Genomic DNA, 16,979 nt, shown 5'->3' with positions numbered 1-16,979 from the left:
GTAATGGAGGAAACCAGAGAAAGGTGGTAGAGTCAATGTGGCCATGTGCTGGGGAAACAAACAATTCAAGGCTTCTGGCGATCCCATGTCTGTCTTCAGGGCATGTCTAAAGGGTAAGAGGTATGCATACCTGGATGCAGCCTGGACGGAGGTTGGTCCTGCCCATCACTGACTCATCACTGCCTCGCCAGCCCCTATTGGGCAATCTCTTCCTTTGGTTGATGCATGGGGAACCTTTAATTTGCTGGGGTCTTTTGTTTCAGTACTCTAAAAGTGGAAGGGAGGCAGGCTGGGGACACTGTGACCTTCAAGTCTTTTTTTTTTTTTTTTTTTTTCTCTTTAAAACCAAAGCTGGCTTCCTCTTTAAAGAGTGGAGATAGTAACATGAATGTTTAAAGAAATAAAGTCCCTCAAATGTAAACCTTCTCTGTGGTAACATTGCTAGCGCCTGCCAGCACCTGGGAAGAATTTACTGGGACTCTCAGGCTTGCCCTCATAGCCCTGAATCGCCATGCATTTGCTTATTTACTCTTCCACAGTTAATGCTTCCACAGCTGCCACCGGAAAACGCCTTAACAGCAAACTGTGTCTGTGCGCAGGCAGTGCCCTCTGAAGTCAGTGGAGCAGGAGGACAGAGCACAGAAGAAGCGGCCAGGATCAATGCTGATATTGTTCCCTTGAACACTGTATCATTTTGGGTTACACATTAAGGAGCAATATGGTCTGGAGTCTCTTCCAGGGGAGGGAACTGAATCTGAGAGGTGTTAAGGGGCTTCTTAGCCTCTATTACTGGGAAAGCTGGAATCCAACCATGGTCTTTTCGTTATGTTCTGTCCCAGAGTTTCCTGAGCAAGCTGGCCACAGAGGTCTCATCTTTGCTAGACAGAGCACTTGATCCTATGGAAAGAGAACCCTGTCACATCACAACTAAAAATAAGAATGTCTTGTTTTCCGGCATGGAGGTCTGCCCTAAAGCTGGCCTAACATGGCGTATTCTATTGTGCAGCTTCTGAAGGCCTGGGGTGTAACTGAGTGTACACCTGTGAGGATTCCACAGAACTGATACAAAGTTCACCAAATGCATTATATAAGTCGTGCCATCAGAACTTAGCTTTTGAGCATCTTGGATGGTTGAAGAGAACAAAAATAGCTACTTGAATTTGCAACTTGGAGTTGCCATCTAAGGAACTCTGGATTCTAAGCGGTAGAGGACGAGTGTCTTCATGGCTAATCAATATGAAGCCTTTTCTCGTATCAGACCTATTTAAATCACCCTCACATTGCTGTGAAGTAGTTGAGAGCTGTGCTGATCTATTTGAATGGCCATTATAGTCAGTATTGATTATGAAAGGATGATCTCCTACGGTAGAATGTTCATTCTACTTCTGATAGGAGGCAGGGTATAAAGAAGATAGAATGGAAGAAAAAGATACATAATAGTTTATTAGTAACTTTGCTTTCCTGTGTCCTGCTAAATACTTTTCCACATGAAGCATCTGTAGTTAAAGTGGAATTGCTTTCACAAAAATAGAAATATCCCGTCTGAACAGCAGTCTACGTGTGCATCAGTGATATCTCCAAGCTGATGGGCTTTTAGAATAGATGCTTTTCTCTCATCATTAATGTTCTGCATGTATGAAGAAAAGGCTGCTGGGACATTTGCTTTTGTTCAGATAAAAGATGCTTTGCTTATTGGTGTGTAGGCCATGAGCATATTTTTATTGACTTCTGGACTCCCTGGGTGATCCATCAAATATTCAGAATATTTACATAGGAATATTTGGGACATCCATTAAATATTGTATTGTGGTTTATATTAAGCATTTGGCCTAAGTGAGACCTTTGTTATATATCACACTGGCTTGATGGGCACAATTCTATTTTTAAGTCACTAAATGGTAGTCATCATAGGCAAAGTTGAACCTGGAGCATGGTAGGCCAAAGGAGGACACGGGTTTTGGGTATTTATAATTGAATAGAGGCTAAGCCTACAGTTTTCTCTTTATTCCTGTGTGTGTGTGTGAGGGGGGTTATGTGATGCACACATGTGAGTTTGCACATGTGCGCACATGTATGTAAAGGCCAGAACAGGATGCTGGATGTTCTCTCAAGCTTTCTGCCTTACTGTCATGAGGCAGGGTCTTTCAGTGAAGCAGAAGCTGGATTTTTTTATAGGCTGGTTGGCCAATAAGCTCTCCAGATCCACCTGCCTCCATACTCTCATATTGGATTTACAGGCACACACAGTCAGTATATAGGTGCTGGGGATTAGAACTCAGGTCTTCATGTTTGCAGAGCAAACACTTCTTACCCACCATGTCATCTCCTCAGCCCACATTTTTATTTTAAAGATGCACTTTTAAGGAATTATTAAATGGAAAAATGGAAATAACCTATCTGTACAGGCTAGTTTTGTGTGTCAACTTGACACAAGCTGGAGTTATCACAGAGAGAGGAACCTCCCTTGAGGAAATGCCTCCATGAGATGCAGCTATTGGCATTTTCTCAATTAGTGATCAAGGGTTTGAGTGTTTATATAGCTAGTTATATAGTTTATATAGATCGTGAGTCTTTATATAGTTTATAGAAAGGAGGGTGGAAAGGGACAGTGGCGTCCACAGGAGAGAGGAATTGCTCTTGGCTGATGTGAGTAGAGGGCCTCATGGAGGATTGACATTGAGATTGGAAGGCAAACAGGCTTTTAGATAAGCAACAATAAACACGAGGAATGTTCTAGTTCCAAAGAACAGCAGAGCCTGTGGATCCCCAACGCTCCATGCAAGAGATTGACAAAAATAATTAAACTTAACTACTTACTGTTTCAAAAATGTTCATTATTCTTTGCTTCCAAAGGTCCTAAACTAATTACTTTCAGCTCCCTTGGTAAAACTCAGGTGAATTTCTATAAACAAAAGGACTGCCTGTTTCTATTCCGGGTAGACGATGCTGTCAGGTTAACATATGCAGGATGTGCCACATCTATTTGGTCTTTTAGTAAATTGCTATTCAGGGCACCATTTAATGCTCCACTGAAAAGAAAGTCGGTAATCTTTTTTGTGCTCTGTATGGCAGCTCAGGTGATACAATGACCATAAAATATGCTCTACTTAAAGCTGACTATTGAGAAGCCACACTTAAAAAGACAGAGTACATTTTTTGAGGAGTCTGGAATAGCCTTGGTTTCCCATGCTTCTGCAACCCAAAGGGAAAGTAGTTCCTTTAGCATCTCTTTAAATAACAGGCTTTATGATGTTGGCCAGAATGTCTTTTTCTCTGATCCAATTCCAAGTTACTTTGCCTGAGTTTAATGGCCAGCCAAGTGGGAAAGGAAAACTTAAATTAAGCTGGCCTTGACTGAGTCCTGAGGCAACTCATTTTTCATGGATTGCTCGTCTTAAAAGCACCATAGCTCATTGTCAACACCAAGTCTGCTTACGCTGTAAACCGGACACCCCATTTGTTTTATGAAACAACTAGCTTAAAAAAAAACATATTACTGCTGCTGTCAATTAATCTGAGTATTTCATTTGGTGGCTGCCCTGAGGCTTCTTCAACCTGAGAATGGATTTTTCATAACTGAGAATATGTTGTGGCTTCTTTCTCAGAGTAAGGACAGAATTTGATATTTTTTCCCTTAGACTTTGGAAACAGAATGGAGTCGATGTTGTCACCTCAGGCAGTGTCCAATTTCTCTATATGGTATTTTGTGTAACCTGAGTGCCACTTTCGTTGACTTAAAGGTGACAGCAAAATGAAGAAAGGGTTTATTTAGTAAAGCAGGTATAAGGAATGAGCATCTGAGAAGCCACCGAGGAGACCCAAGAGAGGGTACCCAGAATACATGACTCCAAAGGGGGGGGGGGGGAGAGAGAGAGAGAGAGGGAGAGAGAGAGAGAGACACAGAGAGACAGAGAGAGAGAGAGACAGAGAGAGAACAGAGAGAGAGACAGAGAGAGAGAAACGGACAAGAGACAGAAAGAGAGAGAGACAGAGACAGAGAGAGACAGAGGCAGAGAGACAGAGAGACAAAGACAGAGAGAGACACAGAGAGAGACAGAGAGACAGAGACACACAGAGAGACAGAGAGAGACAGAGACACAAAGACAAAGAGAGACACAGAGAGACAGACAGACAGACACACATACACACACACACACACACAGAGAGAGAGAGAGAGAGAGAGAGAGAGAGAGAGGAAGAGCTGACCACACAGGGAAGATACACTTGTAAGGAACTTGGAAGTGCTTGGATGTCTCCTGTTTACAGTGGGGTCATCTGGCTCTCTCACAGGCCTATGTATCACAGCCAAAAGATGCACCTAGAGTGAAATTATTTACTTGTTTAGGAGAGTCAACTATTCAGATACAAATCCAGAAAAAGCTGGGAGAAATTCCACTAGCTCGCTACTGATAGGTGCCTACTTTAGTCATAAGTAATTATTTAAAAGCTCAGGACAAGTGAGATGGCTCAGTGGGAAGAGGTTTTTGCAATGGAACTAATGACCTGAGTTCAATTCCTGAGACCTACTTTATGGAAGAAGAGAACCGACTTGTTCCCAAAAGTTTGTCTCTGACCTCTGTAAATATACCATGGCATACCGCCTACTCCCACCCCACAACAAATAAATGAATGCAATACAATTTTAAGGTTCAAAGCAAGGTGGAATCTCAGGGTCATTTTGATTTGCATTTCCCTGATGGCCAAGGATGTTGAACATTTCTTTAGGTGCTTCTTGGCCATTCGAGATTCCTCAGTTGAGAATTCTTTGTTTAGCTCTGTACCCCATTTTCTAATTGTGTTATTTGGTTTCCTGGAGTCTAACTTCTTCAGTTCTTTTTCTATTTTGGATATTAGCCCTCTATCAGATGTAGAGTTGGTAAAGAACTTTTCCCAATCTGTAGGTTTTATCCTATTTACAGTGTCCTTTGCCTTACAGAAACTTTTCAGTTGAGGGATGGGGCCTCCACCCATCTCAAAATCTTTAACCCAGAATTGTTCCTGTCTAAAGGAAATTCAGGGACAAAAATAGAGCAGAGACTGAAGGAAAGGCTATCCAGAGACCATCCCACCTTGGGACCCATCCCATCCACAGACACCAAAGCCCACCAGGATTGCTGATGCCAAGAAGTTCTTGCTGACAGAAGCACTATCCTCTGAGAGGCCCTGCTAGCACCTAAGACAGGGGCAAATACAGCCAACAATTGGACTGACCCCAATGGAAGAGCTAAGGGAATAACTGAAGGAGCTGAAGGGGATTGCTACCCCATAGGAAGAACAATTATCAACTAATTAGACCCCTCAGAATTCCCAAGGACTAAACCACCAACCGAAGAGTACACATAGAGGGACCCATGGCTCCAGCTATATATGTAGCAGAGGATGGCTTTATCTGGCATCAGTGGGAGGGGAGGCACTTGGTCCTGTGGAAGCTCGATGCCCTAGCAAAGGGGAATGCTAGAGGGATGAGGTGGGAGTGAGTGGATGGGTGAGGAGCACCCTCTTAGAGACAAAGGGGAGGAGGAATGGGGTGGGGAGACTGGGAAGGGGAACAACATTTGAAATGTAAATTAATAAAAAAAGGACCAAAAATGTTAAAATAAATGAAATAAAATAGAATGATTGATAATTATAATTTGTAAGTATTCATACTATATAGCATACCAAATTCCAAAGAATAGACTATGTTTATGAATATAAAAATCTTTTAAATAAATATTAAATATAAAATATTTAAAATCTTGATTAATTGATTCTTGAATTATGGGAAAGAATATATCTGATGCTTGCCACAAGTGGGGAAGTTACTAAAACGTCACATCTGGCACCTGGTACATTTCAGAAAGACAGGGTCTCAGCAGCTTCGGAAGTCCTGTCTGTTCTTCATCTAACCCTCCACCAGGAGGCTGTACACCTTTCCTTCCAACTTGAGCCAGAATTCCACCTGCTCCCACTGAATAAACGTTCACAAACGTTGGAGTAAGAAGTAACCTCATTCTTGTCCAGTGATCAAAAGATGTCAAGAAATTAAAGTGTCATTTTTCTGTCACATGCTGATTCTCTAGTGGTCAAAAGGGTAACCCTGCAAGAGCGTCTGGGTTAGATCTGATCAGTGCAGCTGTCAGTACGAAATGGTGACTTCACGTCTATAGAAAGTCTTTATCTAGATGTACTAGTTATTAGGATTACCCCATATACTCCTCCTTATCATGTCTCTAAAATATGAGTATTTGCATATAGTCCTTTTAGAAGAGGAATGTACCGTTTAAAAGTAAGTTTCAATACTACAAAATAACAGGCCTTTAAACAAGTGTAAGAAGTTTGTAAGGGCTTTGGTATCTTACCCGCTGTGCCATCTCCACGACCCACACAGTGAGCAGAGTGTGGAAGACTAGGTGTGCCGTGGAAAGACGCTCCTCCTCAGTTTATCTTGCAGATGATGAAGAATCACATGTGCTCTGTCACCAGAACTTTATTGATGACATCATGTAGCATGTTAGAGAAAAAAGAAAGAAGAAACCAACAAGAACAAACAGACAAATCTACCAAGGTAAAATTCACAGGCACCTTGATAGGTCTGTAACCAGGAGTAGTTCTGAGAACTCATGGACTTTTATATGTCCTAATATCTTACTTATGAATTGGCACCCTATTTTCTTTCTCTTTTCATAATAGGGGTACTTTTTGTTTTGTTTTGTTTGTTTGCATTTTCAGTTGAATAGTGCCCGTTTACATTGGGCCATTCGTCATGTGAAGAATGAACGAGAAGAGTATCTGTAAGACAAAATTCCTTTCCTCCGGCAGTCTAGGCCAAGTTTGCTAAGGTTGCATAAGGAAGTCTTAAAGTATGTACTTTTAATTAGTGCCTGGTGATTTAATTAATGCCTGGTATTCACGGGGCACAGGTAGCATTTCCATCCACATTACAGTGCACAATAATCTGATCAGCATAACTGATGCTTCATCCACTCAGGCTGCTGCCATTTCTTTGTGTTGGGTTCATTCAACGTCTTGTCTGCTAGCTACATACAACTGTTTCATTATTGTCGAAGTCAATCAACTGCGTTTGAGAACACTCAAGGTTATTCCTCCTATCCAGCCCTGTGTTCTGTCTCCAGGGGAGTCAGTAAGTAGATGCTGCCCTCAGCCCACAGCCGTAAGTCAGGGTCAAATGAGGATCCCAGCAGGAATTCCCAGTTCTCATCCTCAGAAATCTGGAGCCTGGGAATCTGCCTTTTCTAGAATGGGGGTGTGGGTACACCCAGTTATTGCCTGATTTGGGGAACATGGAGCTGTAGAATTAGAATAGGAAGGACTCAGGAGTAGAGACTCAGACCGAGAACTCAAAAGTAGTCAACAAACTCAAATGCTATGAACGCATGTTTATCACGTCTGCTGTGATGGTCAAGATGCAGCGTCATAGGTCATTTGATGCCCTTGGGAAGCTGCAAAGTGTGAAGTACATGCTGGAGGGAAGACTGTAAAAATGTCTGACAGCTGAATGGAACAGGCGTGGCATCACTCTGACGTTAGTGAAAGAGATGGTCAACAGTGCAGTTGTGTGCGTTGGGGTAGCCAAGGAGTCTAGATATGCCGATGTGTTAGGGCGTGATACAGACAGCCTATACATCAACTGTTTACTCAGACTTAGGCGGGTTCATTAACTTGAGAATTTAATTCGGGGGCTGACCACTGTGTGGGAATATCTGCCTAAAGGAGATAAAAGAATGCAGAGGATGACATTAGTCATCTTGTAGCACCGCCGTCCTCAGAGTTTATAGTTTAAACTCAGGAAACATATTCCCTTTGTCATTTATCACTGTGGTGTGGCTATGACAAATAATCTAAGTGACAGCAGGCGCAGATAGCGATTGCAGTTAACCAGACCTGCATTAAACAACAAAGATAAGTGCAATCATTTGAGGCTCAACTTGACATTTATTCCATGATATTTGTCTCAAATATTTTTGGAAATAAATGATTTAAAATATTTTCTTTTTCGAGTTGGCAGAAGAAGAGATGGTATGATTTCATGTCCTTAGTTCATATCTCATTAGAAATGTCAAAGCAAAGTTCTTATTATTCTTTAAAAAATCACTTTTTTTTGGTTTGTTTGCTTGCTTTTGATTTGTTTTGATCCTCAAATATCATAGAGTACAAATCTTACATAGACACCATGGATATGTGCTGTTGTCAAGGCTCTGGGTCTCTTGACTTCTGGGTAAGTTCTACTCGTGGTTAGTAGGATGGCCACCAACCTCCTCCAATTCAGTGACACAGGAACTGACCATTGCAAATAACCTTGGCATAAAGGGCTCTGTGGAACTGGATTTTCCAGGAATTTTTAAATTGTTATTTTTCATTTTATTATCATTTTATTTTCTGAATCAATTATGTTTTAATCCACAAGCTGGTATACTTATGTATAGCTCAGTCGACAAATTTTATAAGCTAAGCCAATGCCACTGGCTTCTCCTGTCAGTGGGTGAAGGTGAGGGGTGGCTATCATCATCTCTCCTGTGTCCTTCACATACAAGAGGGTTCTGTTCTGTTGACAGGGAAGAAAAGGGAATAGTTTTTGTCAAAACAAGTAATGGGGAGGCAGGGAAAGAGAAGGAGGAAGAGGAGGGGAATGAGGAAGGAAGGGGAAGGGAACTATATAAATAGAGCACACTTTCTATAATGAGTTAATTTGCCAGTTGTGTTTTTATGTCTATGGAAGGAAGAGAAAAGTCAAAGGCAAAGTAAATTATTGCCTGAATAGACCTCAAGAACGAAGAAAAATGTCTTTCTTCAATGCATGAAGAATGAATGTTGTCTGGCCTTTGAGTAAAATTATGAATATTATAGGCTTCTCACTAACGTAAGATCTAACTTTAAACCCTTGTGGGAAATGTTCCACATACAAAGGTAGATTCTGCTAGTTCTTGTGCCTTGCAAATGTACCCAGCAAACAAGGACTCTAGTGGATCTGTGGCTATGAGCTGTAGAATTAGACAAGACCATAGAAGCCACCCAGTCGACATTGTGGGTGGATGCTGACTGCCTCTGTGGCAGTGTTTGTAGAGTGATGTGTTGAAACACTCTTTGGACACTTTGAATGAAACTTTATTTCCCATCTATCAGTTTTATTCAGTAATGGGATACCATTGAACAGAAACCTCCAAAGTTGTTAATTTAGCTTATTGTCTTCACCCCTCCCTCTCTCTATAGATGTGAACAACAGATTCCTATCCATGATATATTAAACAGTACTATCTCCATTGAACAAGTGACCTACGTTCAAGGCTTTGTGGAAATTTCCAGGCAGGGTATTGTTAAAGGAAGGAGAGGGGAGGACGTTATGGGCATCATTCCAGGTCCAGGCCCTTCTCTCCCCCTCACAGCCTCAGAGGGAGGCTTTAGGAATGGCTGTCTGGGCTAGCTGATGCCTGGGGTGACATTCAGTGTGGCTTCTCCCTCAGGCCTGGCAGAAAGAGTCTTCTTGAGGTTATAGACAAAAGAATATGGCTTTACCTTGTTCTCTGGAAGGTAGGAACAGACAGAATAGTCCAGGGAGCTGGCTTCTGCCATGTTAGGAAATACACACAGACTTGAAGCAGGGTGGGCTGGTGAAGCACAGATCCCATACTTCTTGGACTGTTATTTGTTACTTAAGGGGACAGAAGCTCTTTAAAGTGCATAAGAATTCTCATTGCCCTGTTACGTGTGGTTTTTACACAAATTGATTACAAATGCAGACCCCTAGACATATCCTTGTTTTGGTTTAGCCTGCTCTGTCTTTTATTCCTGAATTGTATATATTCATTACATTTTTGGTCATTGAATATTATTAATTTGCTGTGTTGAGATTTTTCTACCCTTCTTATATTCACTGAAATATTTGTTCAAATTATACTCACAAGAACACCTGTGAATAAGTGCTTATGGAGTAGAGCAAATCCATTTACTTTAAAAAATAACTTTATTATCGCAAATGCTCAAAATTTCGAGTAATCACCACCAATCGTGTGTGGGTGAGACTACAGGTATTCCCAACTGTGTTTGAATAGAACACTTCTAAGATCCCAAATTAGTCTGAGAATTTGAAAACTCTCAAGTCAAAAAATGTTTTAAGGGATGAAGGGGTTTTGTGTCTGTGTTTTTAGACCATTTTCTTTACTTAGGAGGGGTTTTGAATTGCTTGACAGAAAATATAAGATGTGGTTGCATAAAACTTCAGAAAATCATTATCCAGCTACATCCAAAAAATAGAATGTTCAAATGGCATCCTCATCCTGATCCTGACATGTTCTGATTGATAACAAGTGACACTTGGCAATACAGCCAGAGTGACAGTTAACTGGAACACCACTTAACTCAAACAGAGATATTCACCTGTTACCAAAGGGCTAGCATTGTTTCAGTGTGCTCATTTACAAGTACTGTATGGTGGGATTTTAAACAGACATTTTAATTATTGGTTATTTATTTACATTTGAAATGTTCCACTTTCCAGTTTCCCCTCCACAAATCCCCATCCCTCTCCCCCTGCCTCTATGAGATGCTCCTCCAGAACCCCCCCTCATTCCTGCCTCATTGCTGTAGCACCCCCATATGCTGGGGCATTAAGCCTCCACAGGACCAAGGCCTCTCCTCCCATTGATGCCAGATAAAGCCATCCTCTGCTACATATGCAGCTGGAGCCACGGGTCCCTTCATGTGTATTTGGTGGGTGGTTTAGTCCCTGGGAGCTCTGGAGGGTCTGGTTGGTTGATATTGTTCTTCCTATGGTGTTGCAAACCCCTTCGGCTCCTTCAGTCCTTCCCCTAACTCTTTCATTGGGGTCCCCGGGCTCAGTCCAATGTTTGGCTGTGTACATCTGCATCTGTATTAGTCAAGCTCTGGCAAAACCTCTCAGAAGACAGCCATACCAGGCTCCTGTCAGCAAGCACTTCCGGAAATCAGCAACTGTGTGTGGGTTTGGTATCTGCAAGTAGGATGATCCCTAGGTGGGGCAGTCTCTGCTCCATATTTTTTTTTGTTTGTTTGTTTTTGTCTCTGCATTTCCTTTAGATAGGAACAATTCTGGGTTAAAATTTTTGAGATGGGTGGGTGACCCCATGCCTCAACTGGGGGCTGTGCCTGTCTTTAAACAGATGTATTAGGAAGATTATTGATGTTTAGAAGAACCAGCAAAAGATGACTACAAAAATTGAGTGAGAATTTTGCATCAGCAATAATTACATCTGCTTCCTCCTGTTCACCTTCATTGGAAAAGGGAGGCCCTAGACATGGATCTAAAGGAACTTGGGCACGTCACCCTAGTCCTTGCTACAGTCTTCAGTCCAGATGAACTGCATGTCCCAGATGAAATACTCTATTCCCACACACAGATCTCCGAAAGTCGCCATCCAAATTTTATGTTGCTGTTGGATTTACCTTGAAATCCAAATATGACTTAAACTTTTCACAACTCGTCATTGGCTACATTTGTATATTTTACTTTTACATAATAAGTATTTTACTGTCCATATGAAAATAGGTTATGGAGTTATTTTTATACATGAAATAACCATATCACCATAGAGAATGCATTTGTATTTATACATAAAGCAATCATCTTATTGTAAAAAGTAAGTGAAAAAATAAAGAACAAAATAGATGATTAAATCATGTTTTTTAAAAAAAAATTCAGAGATATATTTTGGTACATATTTTTTAAAAAGTGGATCATTGATGCTTAAACTCAAAATATATTGTCTTATATTTTCAAGTATTATTTCTGAAATCACTTATGGGTATTCATTATCAGCCCTTCAGATCATACGTAGCCTTTTGTTTCCTAATTATTGGTATAATAGTTTTAATTTATCCTTACCAGATTACAGTATGTTCTCCATTTGTTTTGTAAGTGAATAATAATAGTCAATACTAATGAGAAGGTATACATGAATATAAAGGAAATTAAAATACCATCTAAAATCTATTGACTGTTAATATCTGTCAGGTGCTACCATAGGGACTCACATAGATCACTCATTTAGTCTTCATAACTTTACAAGATCAATATTGTCTGAGATTGAAACACGCTGAGAAAACTGGTTTATGAAATGTGCAGGGCTTACAAAGTGGCAGAGTCAGCCTGAGGCCTTGGTGCTGGTTTGTGGCACTGGAGTCCAACTTAAGGTCATGTGTGTGCTCTAGCACCAAGATACAGTCTAACGCAGAGTCATTGTGTTATGTAGAATGCCTGCTATAAATCACAAGAGGCTTGACATATTATTGCTTCTCACTGTGTCCAAAGAAAAAATGTTCTCGGCCTCTGGAGAGATAACTGTGTTTTTGTTGTTGTCATTCAAAAAGGACCATCTTCGTACATGAGAAATGGGATTACTTCAAACTTTTCTTCATGTGAATTTTTTTCTGCACATCATAAGAAAAAAAATAAATTCATAAATGAATTTTTAAAATAGAAAGGGGGAGATATCAGGGCAATTTCATGTTGTTTTCTGTGCTGAAGAAAAAGACCTTTATGCTATTTTCCAAACCGAACGGACACACCAGTCAGATTATCTCGCCATTTGCTATTGTAGGAATAGACTTCCTATCTGTTGAGATTCCTCAGGAAGTATATCATGACCCTTTGTAGTTGTGATGTACCTTTGCAATGTGTCTGTGGTGCTTCCCAGAAACTGTCCTGTATCTTCCCAGCTCTTACATTTTCCCTGTAGTCTTTTGTGTTTCCTAGGAGGCTTTCTGACTTCTTTATTCAGTCCATTCAACTCTGTGAAGCTTCCTCCTCTTACCTCCCACCAGTGAACACAAGTCCGGAGGGCTGAAAAGTTTCTTTGTGAAGATCCTTAACATCTAATATAAGCCTGTTGACGTTGCCAGCACCCCCACCCCACTCTTTCTCTTATGATAACTCTTCTCCTGCATTGTTCTCAAACTGTGCTTCCTAGTTCTCTGAGAATCCACAAATGTCATGCCAGAAGACACATGGGTACCTCTGGTAATTTCACCTTTTGGATGCTTATCATGAAATGCTATAGGCTGTTACGATCCAATGTGTCCACTTACACTTGCGCTTCAGTTTTACAACGGAGCAATGGAAGAGAAAAGCTTGGCTTTCTAAGAATGGCTTAATGTACTGAGGGTCCACAACTGTCTGAGTTCCCAAGTTCTTCCGATTGAAGAACTGGATTGCTCTAGTTTGGAGGTTGGTGGCTGCATGGATAATTCCACAGCTCAGCCTGACCTTCACATGCTTTCTGTGACTTTCCCACTGTGGTACACGCTAGGAATTGCATAAAACAAAAGGTCCCTGCTCTGTTAGTTGGTGGTCACTGCAGTGAGTAAAGAGCAAATTGAAATCTATTGTCACTGGTTGGTGCGAATCTTCTGGACAAGAGGTTAGTGCCTTTTTCAGGAGCCTTGAGGTGTTGATGGCCCACCAAATCTACCCACTATCAAGAATTTAGTTTGTGGAAATAAGAGCACTTCACGGATTTATAGATGAGGAGAGCAAGGAGTTAGATGGAGAGATTATTGGAATGAACTTAACCCGACACTTCCCAGTAAAGATGGAAACCAGATTTGGAGTTTAACCATATGAGAGTAGTAATAAATCATGGTGCTGCACACGATGTTATATTTGGCACTAAAAGGATATTTTCCTACTATTTCTTTTCCGTTAAAGGTCATAGAGTAATATTATGTGTTTTGTCCTGTTTAAGAATTAAATGGGGACTATTTTAGGCCTTGTTGATGATCTTACCCTTTGAATTGCGATTCTCTGAACTCTGCTTTTGTGACATGAAAATAGCCATAAATTCAGAAATGATCGTGGCTGCATTCCAATAGAACTTTATTTGTGAACACTGAACTTTCACTTTTTAAAAACATAGAAATAAAACCTTAAACATCTTCCTCTAATATTATCCTTGGTAATGCCATATACAATTTCAGTGTATTTTGGCCATATCTGCTCCCACTCCTCCATCTCCCACCTTCATGTGTTCATTTTTTATTATTCCCCGCCTAAGTCTTCTCAGTGCTGATGAGATGTAGAAGTGTTCTCTCAGATTCTGGGCCCTAGTATAACACTGTTGCAAGGCGAAGAATACCTGTATGTTAATTTTACAATCAGAAGAAACAGTTAAAGGCCCTAAATTCATTCAAGAGAGACAGTTAAGGGTCTGGGAAGATTCACAACTCTGGTGTCTTGACCAGTGGGGGAAAAACTGTTTGGACAAGAGCACCATGGGTGGAATAAGGAGAGATGTGTGACTACAGGGGAGAGACGTCTAGGCTGAGTTAGGGATAATTATCTGTAGAGGAGGGAATTCCTGAGTAGAAGTAAACTCATGTCCTGAGGCTTGATTTGCTGGGCTATGACTAAATTTTATCTGCAGCAGGAGCATGAGGACAAACAAAGGAAGAAACTGAGGCATGAGGTAGAAGCAGGGAAGGAAAGGCTTTGTAGGAAGCAGGCTATGTGACTGACTTGGTCTTGGAATAGAAGGGAACTGGAGAATAGGAGGAGAGAAATGAAGGCTGTCTCTTACAAGCACCTCTTCTGGGTAGTCCGGTTATACATGATAATGATGGTGTGAGGAGATTCAGACATTTTGAATTTGAGGAAGTTGTTGAATCAAGTTTTGGTAAAGATTTTCAGAGGAACTTAAAGATCAGGAAAAATATAAAATTTATAGAACTTGTAGGCATAAGAGCAGAAATCTTCACTTGGAAACAGGGGGGAATAATGAACTTCCTCATCAAATATGATTTGCATTTATAAATTATTAATTATCTACTAGACTTTCCTGGATCACATAAGGTTTCAGGTATCTGGGCTTAAAATGTGGTCCTTTCTTTTCACACTGGATGACAACTGACTTACATATGTTGTTTTCATGGTCTTAGGCCTTGGAAGATCGTGTGTGGGAACTCTTACAGGAAGCAGACAGGACGGCTGAAGCAAACAAGGCGCAAAGTCAGGTGTACGATGCCATGGCCCAGACTCTGGGCGAAGCATGGGCAACCCTGGTTTCCATGCTTGAAAGAAGAAGGGAGCTCCTTGGACTGACATCTGAGTTTTTTCAAAGTGCCTTGGAGGTACGTGTTTCAGAAAGCATTTGCTACTCCATAGCATTGCAGATAATCAGCACTCTCAGAAATGTTTGACAAGCTAAAACAAATGTCACACACGTTTAAAATGGCAGGATAAAGGATATATAGACAATACATTTTGTAATGTATATATAGTATAATATAATATATACACACATATATGCATTGTATATGTTGCATAAAATATATACGTATATGTATTGTATAATATATATGTATTGTGAATATATTGTATAATATATAAAGTATAAATAAAATTAATACTTTTTTTTTCAGAGCTGAGGACTGAACCCAGGGCCTTGAGCTTGCTAGGCAAGCGCTCTACCACTGAGCTAAATCCCCAACCCCCAAATTAATACTTTAAATATAGATTATCAGTCATATAGATAGTCAAATAAATGCAGAACTATTACACATGTCACTTTGATATAATTCCTTCTTTAGAAGAGAGCAATATAATATAGTTTAGAATCCAAATGCTATTACCATACAATTATTGGGGAATGGCGATGTGGAGGATTTTTATTGGCTAAAAGTCGGAGGATTAAAAAAAAATTACACAATATTCCATAGAATGTTTGGCTTGTAAATATCTCATCTTAGAGTATTTTCCTGAGGAATATAGGCGCTGTTCTAAAAGTTTAAACCCATTAAAATACAAGGAAAGGAAGAAAAACATCCTGAACTTCAGATTGTTTCTGGCTCTAGCTGGCCGCATGAACCTGGGGGAAACAGGGCTTAAAAACGAGGCAGATTAAATCTCATGCAATAACCAACGTTACTCAGAGCGTCTGACAAGTTACACACCGCAGGTTAAGAGGCATCACTTAAGCAAAGCGTCCAATCACAAGGACAAGCTGCACTGCGAAAACATGGTTTTCAGAGGGGCACAAACGACAGCAGCTGAAGTAAATTCTGCTACACCGGGTAGGAGCAGGAAAACACAATCCAAGAGCAATTCTGTGTTTTGAAGAGACCAAGGTCACAAGACTCCTGTCTTGTTTTGTTAGAGTTTTCTCACAAGCACTTAGAATTCTCCACACACACAACTTCATTCCTGCACTGTGTTCCAACATAGATGAATGGCCACTGAACCCTTCTGTAATTTTTCTTATTTTTTTTTTACATTTTTTTTCTTCGTGGAGGTTATTAATTTTAAAATGTGAGATCCCCCTATTTTTTCAGAGGATATATATTTTGTGCCAGACAATTACTGGAAACTTCACATTTTTAACTCCTCTGTCAGCGGTAGCAACATCTTGTTGTGCAACTGCTACTTCGTTAAGATAAAACACTAACTTTGCAAATCAAGATGTTCTTAGAAGGGAAAGTCAGGAGTTAAATCCAGAATTACAAAGGTAAAGAGATGAGTCACAGAGCCTCAGATTTGAGGTGGACAAGATGCTCCACGAACTGATTTAGAAGAGGAACAAAACCCTCACTGTAGCTCTTAGGATTCACACGCCACAGTGCCATGCTGAAGCGCTACTCGTTTTATAGACCGTCTTCGGGGAAAATTCAATATATGGTCTCCTTTCTTGAAAGAAGAAATAAGCCGGCTGAAATATACTCACAGAAGCCAAATTACAGCTCTAGCAGAGTCATTCCATCTTAGTGGGAGGGGAGTAAATGTCACCGTCTTTGAAACTCAGCACTCTTGAGATCGGCAAATCGTCTTTTCCTAATGTCGGGCTCAGTATTTGTTTCTCGGTGTGGTTTAGCGTTAATGATAGCTAATTTTCTCCGTGATGTAGAAATAACCTCCAGATACTGCAAGGAGTAGAAGGAGACACTAAATCGAACCAGATCAACTGGGCACTGTTATCCGTCCACTCAAGTGAGCTTTCATTGGGTCTAGGGAAATATGA

The 16,979-nt window shown here is 40.6% G+C and overlaps 1 protein-coding gene across 1 annotated transcript in view; it reads left to right on the top strand.

The window, feature by feature from the left end:
* Ccdc141 (coiled-coil domain containing 141) overlaps positions 1-16,979 on the top strand; it is a 156,970-nt gene that overhangs the window by 22,675 nt on the left and 117,316 nt on the right. The window contains exon 3 of the mRNA XM_032903542.1: positions 14,905-15,096. Coding sequence (XP_032759433.1) covers positions 14,905-15,096 — 192 coding nt within the window. The remainder of the gene's footprint in view (positions 1-14,904; positions 15,097-16,979) is intronic.

This window comes from Rattus rattus, chromosome 5 (genome assembly GCF_011064425.1).
Source record: "Rattus rattus isolate New Zealand chromosome 5, Rrattus_CSIRO_v1, whole genome shotgun sequence".
Taxonomy (NCBI): domain Eukaryota; kingdom Metazoa; phylum Chordata; class Mammalia; order Rodentia; family Muridae; genus Rattus; species Rattus rattus.
This window is presented reverse-complemented; position numbering and strand designations above follow the sequence as displayed.